We start from the raw sequence: 8,404 nt of genomic DNA on the forward strand, positions 1-8,404 counted from the left end.
CAATACATTGTTATATCTGAAAACTGAAGCGTCTGTTAACTTTTTGAAGAACTAGTTGCAATGGTACAATAGCATTTCTTGAAACTGAATTTTTTTTTTTTAAGACTCTCATGCAGGTGTGTTTGCAAACTTTAATTTGTCACCATTATGTTAAAATTATGGATTAAAATAAATCTAAGAGTAGCCAATGTCTTTAATTAGTATAAAACAACTGTTTCTAAAAATAATCAGCATGTAACTACTTTTCTGTTTGTGTAAGGATTTAATCTTGGCATGATAAACCAATTAACTTCATGTTGTGCATTCTGAGAATTTTTATTTTGCTTGCTGCTTTAGTGTATCCTGCAAATTTATTGGTTTGGAGTTAAATAAAAAACTGGTGTTTAAGGATTGAACTTTACATTTTTCACTTACACTGACTTTATTAAACCAAAACTGATGTCATTATGTTACTTATCATCAGGAGTCAAGTGAACATTGCCTGCCATTTAAGTTTTTTTTTCTTTAAGCAGAAGGTTTTAATGTCAAACACTTAAAATATAAGCCTTGGCTACCTGGGTACTGCAGCTCCACAGCATTTGTATTCCTTACACTAATACTGCATATTAGAGTTAGATACTCCATTACTGACCACCATGTGGTAATAAGTTAAGCCACTATTGTGCCCTTAGTTTGTCTGTTCCACTTGTGCAATATGTTATATGGAGAGGCTCTAAACATCTAGCTGTAAAACTAAGCTAACAAGTCTCTAAATCAGTTGCTTGAACTGCTAGTTCAGTAGCAGCCAGCTGTTTTCAGATCCTTTTTCTTAAGACTAGACGTGTTGGGTAATGTTCAAGACGTAGCCAGAATGATTGTAGTCATTATTGGAATTCAATTCATAGCCTGTTCAGTCAGGGTATAAAAGGTGCTAAATAGAAAATGTGGCTCACTGAAAACCCTCTCCTCAGCAGAGGACAAAAACATTTCCTGTGCATATTGGAACAGTAGTTATTTTTATGTTTGTGGAATTGTATAACGGGTGCAGTATTAAAAATATGCATTATGGTCAATGATTTGCTTTCTTGTCAGGTAAAAATCCATGCACTTAATTTTGCATGTACACAATTAACATAGAGGCTGCTTTTAGTTATGTATGTTGCTGTTACATGTTGGCAGAATTACATTGCTATTTGCAGCTGATGTGCATGCAGACAGCTGTTGGATAGCTGATGCATGTGCATGCATGCAGGCAGGCAAGGCAGCTGTGTTGAGCTGCTGCCTGCAGCTGTTGTTAGCTACTTGTCTCAGCTGACTTCGTTTATGCAACTCTGTGCATAATTAGGCAATATCTACTATCACACTCTCTGTTTCCTGCCATCATACCAAAATGTTATCTCTATTTTGGCTGAAAGATCCATCAGCTTGACCTTTTGGCTATTACAACTGTAACACTTGAGTTTGCTGCATGGTTGAATGAAAGATTCTAGATGTGTGAATGATTGATCTAATGAATATATTGCATGTATGAATAACATAACAGCTAGCACTTCTTACATGAGGAATTATACACATAATGTAACAGTGAAATGGCCAGTTGAATATAGCATTTAAAATCCACTATTGGCAATATTGAATGGTAGTTTAAGTTACAAGCCTCAGTTCACCTAGTTGTTGGCAGATATCTCCCTAAGCCTCAGTTAACGTACTTGTTGGCAGATATTTCTCTCATTATCAGGTATGTTAAGATATCTAAGACTATGAATCTTTTATTTGGTTATTTGCTGGAAGCAATTAACAGCTCTTACTCAAAGAAAGATTCCTAGCTAATTCAAAGAGATAGTCATTGGAAACTACAATATTGAGAATGAGTGTATTGATAGTGAGGACAATAACTGTATTGACACTATGACACAAGCTTGCTATATTGATAGGAATATATCCTGTTTCTCATTGCCTTCTCAAACTATTTGTCTGGTGATATCAATATGAATTACTTATCTGCCCATTTTGTAACATTTCAGAGAAGGTAACAGCCACCCATGATCTTGTATGGACAGGGAACATGGGTGGCTGTTACCTTCTCTATCCATACATCATATATAATTCTTTATATGCTGCTTCATGATGGATTTATGATCAAATTTTGGTAACTGGCTGGTCATTCAGAATATCAGGACTTTTGTTGGCCAAAATTTCCAAAGTTTATTATTCTCGGTAAACTGTAAATATCAGTTTCCCTTTTGTATTTTCTGTATAGAAAAGGTATTATAGAAGGTGATATAGTTGTAAGTCATCTATTGCCAGTTCATTAATATCACTTTCCCTTCTTTGTACCATGTTTATTGCACCAAGTAATCTATAAACATCCATCATTTTCTATCTACTCTTAGGTTGGGTTTCTTAAAGTGTATATAATTTCTGCATTGAAAACCCTGTGTAGGCATGTATTTTTTCATGTTGGAATGTCTTGCCAGCTGAACCACTATCTGGAGGTGAAGTTGTATACATCTGCAGAATGGATGTGCATTATTTCCCTCTTATATTCCTAAATATTATCATCTTACCATCTCATTTGTGTGTGCATATCATCTGGTGATGAAATTTGTTCCTACATCAGGCTGTGCCCAGTGGGTTTCTGGTTGTAGGTTTATCACAAAAGAATTATGAACCCCATCAACCATTGTTCCAGTTCAACTCAAGTGCCAACATAAGATTGGCTGGAAAAATTAAGAATATAATTTAGACACTTGCTTTCTCTCTACCCTTCTCTTTACTCTTCTCTCTCACACACACACACTCTCTCTCTCTCTACCCTTTATGTATTTCAAATGCAGTCCTTCAAGTATTCTGGCTAATCCATGTTGGCTTACTCATTGGTTATTCATTGGTTTTTGACAAGTGATTGTATTTCAGCTTTCATCATATTAGGTTTTCCTAGTTAAGGAGGTTCTTTGTAGTGTCATCACCCTGCTCCCTGGCCTTGTGTGTGTTTGAAATGTTTCAATACACTTTTTATTCCACTCAGATCTGTGGGACCGTGTTTAATCTTGGCTTGATTTGCCCTATTTCATCCTAATTTGTTCTAATCTTGAATTTTGGAACTGTTTTTCCAAATGTTTTTCAAATTCAATTTGGATTTGGAATGTTTGGCCTACAAATTTAACTACACAGTTTTGTTAAACTTCAGAGAAATATTTAAGATTTATAAAGAAATGAATATAATGCAAGACAATAGTTTTGTGTAAGAAAAGCTATTATAGAATGTTATAGTTATAAGAAATCTGTTCAATGGTAAACTCATTCAACCAATATTAGCATTGAGCATATGGTCTGATAATTTCAATTCAGAATTAATGCTAATTAATTGTTGAAACCTCACTAAATGTGCTAAGTTGCTCAAGTTATAATGCCCGAATCCTATTGCTTAAGCTTACCCAGCTGAAATTGGATGTCACTTGTTCATAGCTGAGCTATGAAAGGGTAAGAAGTACATACAGCTGTTAAATACTGAAGGAGCCCCCATGTGGTCAAATATCCCTGCAGTTTCTACCAAAAAATGAAAGCACAATTGGACCATGTCTAAGATACTCTTTAAATATCCCTAGCTCGAATGCTTTTGTCATAAGTGTGCTCAGTCAGAGCGCACATGCATCTAAACACCTATAATTATTCAAATTTGCTGGTCTTTCCTCAGAGAATCTGCTGCAAAGCACAAAATAAACATTGGGATACAGTTAGGTTTGCATTTCATTACTTTTGGTCTCAATTGTACTTCCCTGGTTATGCTGGGTATTTGGTATATTTCTTGATTGATTCTGTTTGTTGCTGCAGGCATTCATCAGGAAGGCTTGGCACTACACTGCAAATTGACTTGTTTTGATCAAGTACTGTTAGTCCTGCAGAATTCATAGTCCCTGTTTATAGCTTAACTAGTTACAAGTCGACTATCATTAAACCCTTGAACCACTCAGGCAATTATGACTCCTTTGTCATTCTCCAGGCCTCTTGAAATTGTAGTTTAGGAGTTGTAGAATTCTGTTTATTTTGAGGATAACAGTATTTTTGACAAGTGACTGTATCTGGATTTAAGTTATGAATCTGGTGGAATTATTCAGACATGAATGAAATTTCAAAAAAAATGGATCTGGATTAAATGTAATCTTATCAACACTGCCCTTCAGCTAAGCTAATAAAAATAAAATTATACAATGGAAAAAAAAAAACTATCAATCCAGCACTATTTCATTGCCACAATTTAAAAAAAAAATTTTTTTTTTTTTATGAGGAATTTGTGTAATGCAATAAAATTTGCTTTTCAACTATCTGCTTTGCTTTGGGATTTTGCCTTCTTTTGATGCTTCAAAAGCTAATCTGTAGGTGTGTACATGTGTGTTCATTCTTAAACCAGTACCACACACACTTCAATATAGTGAACACCATGGCAAGTTCCAAATCATGACAGATTTTGTAGCCTGTGCATCTTCTTTTGTCCACATGAATATTTGGAGTAGAATATTTCCCCAAACTGTCTGTTAATACAAAAATTGTGGAATGCACTGACTCTTTTAATAACCTTTTTCATAGACATGTTTTGACTGGATTGTATAAATGCTGGTTTCTATTTCTATACAGCAAATTCTCTGCATACAACATATTCCATAGATTTGGTTTAGAAATATCTATTCAGAAATGAATTCTTTACATATGGCTCTGAGGTGGTATGGACATTGCAGACTTGGAAAATACTGCGTATGTAGGGTCCAGGATTTATCCCTCCATAGATTTAATTATAAAGTATTGAATTATGAAATCCCACAAATTTCTGTTTTATTTGGCCCTGATTACAATATATTTGTTCCTGCTTCTATCTGGACATGTAGAAACTTTGCATCATGTTATCCATATGAAATATTGAATTGTCATATTTAGAATTTATCTAGAATCTTAACTAACCATTTCAGTATTTTATGTTTAGAAACATTTTTTTTTTCTTTTTAACCTAGCTTGTTCATCTGACCAGAAGTTATTTTTCCTTATATTTATTTATATATATATATTTATTTTTAGACTATTGGAACATTTGTCTTTCATTTTAAGTGTTTCTCAGTGACTTGTTCAAGAGCAAGTTTTAAGCAAGTATTCATTTATTGGCAATGTTATTTCATTCAACTGTGTAGTTTAGATGTGGCTGAAAATTTTGTATCAATATTTTTGGAAGCTGTTTCAGTTAGCTATAGGAAGGGTACTTGATTGTAAAAGTAATTTATAAAAGTTATATATGAAATCGATTTTTGCTGTTCCTTCTAGGACTGGTACCATGATTCTACATAATACTAAAAATTGTGTATATGCACACATGTGCACAAACGTGTATGTGCATGCACACCAAATTTTTACCTATAATTTATGTAGATATTTCTGCACACATTTTGCAGATTTTGTGAAATTAGCTCAGTTTTAATAAATGAATCCACTTATACAAATTAAACTATGAATTAACAATTTTGACAGTACATATTGCAACTGATAATCTTTTTCTTTTTGTTTGTTTTGATATTGACCTTTCACTTACTTTATATTTCTTTCTTTTATTGTTACAGGCTGCAAGATCAAAGCCCTACGTGCAAAAACCAATACATATATCAAAACCCCTGTGCGGGGAGAAGAGCCTGTATTTGTGGTTACTGGTCGCAAAGAAGATGTAGCTGCAGCAAAGAGGGAAATACTTTCTGCTGCTGACCACTTCAGCCAAATTCGAGCATCTAGAAGAAACAACAGTGCTTCTGGTGTCTCAGGGACAAATTCAAACCTGACCCCTGGCCCGCCCAGTCCTAATACTCCCGGTCATGTAACGATCCAAGTACGGGTTCCCTACAGAGTTGTAGGGCTTGTTGTTGGCCCAAAAGGTGCAACTATTAAAAGGATCCAACAGCAAACACACACTTACATTATCACACCGAGCAGAGACAAAGAACCTGTTTTTGATGTGACGGGCTTACCTGAAAATGTTGAAAAAGCCCGTCAAGAAATTGAAAGTCATATCGCCATGCGTACTGGTGGGCTGATTGAAGCCCATCAGCAGCAAGATGAGAATGATTTTCACACAAATGGTGTTGATTCAGGTTTTCATGAATTAGGAACTGATATTGGACCTGTCTACCCCAAAACAGCAAATTCAGCAGCATTCACTTACCCAAGTTCGGGTTTAAATGGAACCCTATTATCTCGACGTAGTCAGGAGCCTACAATTTTTAATTTTCCACCTGTCACCTCAACAACTTCCAAACTGACGGATACTTATAACCCGCTGTCAAATGGGTTTAATGCCTTTAACAGTTTTAGCATGTATGACAACGATGAAGGAATTAGTTCACCCTCTTTTGACCCTGTTCCATCACCTGCTGGTCTTTGGCCAGAATTGAGTGATCCAGCACCTCCCAACAGAGGTTCATCTCTAGTCGTCTCGGTGTTCACATCAACTGGTAGCAACCCCACAAGTACTAATACCACCTCCTGTTCATCTGTCACAGCTGGGCGACGAAGCAGTCTTGGTGGGACCAACACAACACCTCGACTTTCACCCACTTTAGAGTCTGCTGAAGCAATGGCAAATGGTACCACTGTGACAGGAAGTCTGAACACCACGAATCTGGGTGGCAGTAGTAGCAGCTTGGACCATCATCCAATACTTCGACGTATTCGAAGTGACCCCTTGACTGGTAGCCTAGCTGGCATTTCATCTTTCGGACCTCTACCAACATGTACAAACAACTATGCTACTACCTCTTCTTCAACAGTCACTAGCATCACTAGTTCTTGTCCAGAATCGCCACCACCAGGAGGAGGGGGTGTTGGTAGCCGTCCTCGACGTAACTGCCTTGTGTGCTCTGAGAGTGAGGTTGTGGCCGCGCTTGTACCGTGCGGCCACAACCTGTTCTGTATGGAGTGTGCCAATCTCATTGTTGAAAAACCAATTGTGGAGCGACTTTGTCCGGTCTGTGAACAAACTCCCACTCAGGCAATCCGCATATTTTCTTAACATACACACACACACATATATATATATTATAAAGACAAAGAAACAAAGATCTAAGTAATAAATATAATGCATAAGAAACTTTTCCGTTCCTTGAAAGAGGCTGTTCCCACTCTTTCCCCACCAGACAATTTAAGAAATGAGTACTCTCATTCGTTGCCGTTATTCATGAGATTATAGATCCATATATAATATGTATATATATATATATATATGTGTGTGTGTGTGTGTATATATATATATTTATATATACATACATACACACACACATACATACACACACGTGTATATACACTGACAGATTTTATTGAAAGAAATTTATAAGTTTAATCCATATTTGGAAGATGATATATGTATGAAATTTACAGACACACATACTCAAACCAATATATTTAAAAGAATATAAAATGACAGTTAGTGACTGTAGAGAAAAGGAATTTCTCTTAAATGTTTCAAAGCTCCAATTCTATTTTATATATATGTGCGTGTGTGTGTGTATATTGTGTGTGTGTGTGTGTGTGTGTGCGTGTGTATATAAATATAATCTGTATCTGTGTGTATACATTTATATGTATATGACTATATATGTACACCTGAGAAAGTGTATATATACATACATATACACATTTATCACATATATATTCATATATATTTCTATATAGATATCTATATACATATATAACTACAAACACACGCTCACACACAGATGTGTGTGTATATATATACACACACATACACACGTTTATATACATATATACACATACACACACACTATGGAAGAAAATAGTTCATAAAGTTTGGTGATAGGGCTGGGCTCGTGAGGAAAACCGAGGTTTACCCAATTGACAGTGTTGTCACACATTAAGATATTTCTTCCCTATGAAGAAATCTCCTTTCCCCCCACACAAAATATCTGTGAATGTTTTTTTTTGTTTTATTTTTTATTCTTTAAATGATTCTTTTCTTTTTTCCTTTTGAGTGAGAAGAGTGGATGAGATTTTTTTTTGTTTTTTAAACTATATTTTACCCAGCTAAAAAAAAAAAGATTTTAATAATAAACATATTTTATAGTCCACATAAAATAGCCTTTATTTTAATCCTGACGGGTCTAGTTGTGGCCCCCGCCCCCCACCACCACCACCACTACTAATTGTGATGAGTAGAAAGGGAAGAAAGAAAAATACATTAAAAAAAATAAATTATATAAAAGTTAAAAAAAAATAAACACAGAAAAAGACTTAAAATTTAAAATATTCTAAAAATCTTAAAAAAAAATTGTAAACCCCTTCCCACCTCAATATAAAAAAATTTTCAAAAAAATTGCAGATTTAAACAAATAATAAAGCAGGTTTATGCTTTCTAAACATATATTTGTATAAATAGTAC

At 35.0% G+C, this 8,404-nt stretch overlaps 1 protein-coding gene across 1 annotated transcript in view; it reads left to right on the forward strand.

The window, feature by feature from the left end:
• LOC106871964 (RNA-binding protein MEX3B) overlaps positions 1-8,243 on the forward strand; it is a 78,708-nt gene extending 70,465 nt beyond the window's left edge. Inside the window, exon 2 of the mRNA XM_014918752.2 lies at positions 5,583-8,243. Coding sequence (XP_014774238.1) covers positions 5,583-7,021 — 1,439 coding nt within the window. The 3' untranslated portion in view covers positions 7,022-8,243. The remainder of the gene's footprint in view (positions 1-5,582) is intronic.
• Positions 8,244-8,404: the final 161 nt, after the last annotated feature.

This window comes from Octopus bimaculoides, chromosome 15, assembly GCF_001194135.2.
Source record: "Octopus bimaculoides isolate UCB-OBI-ISO-001 chromosome 15, ASM119413v2, whole genome shotgun sequence".
Taxonomy (NCBI): domain Eukaryota; kingdom Metazoa; phylum Mollusca; class Cephalopoda; order Octopoda; family Octopodidae; genus Octopus; species Octopus bimaculoides.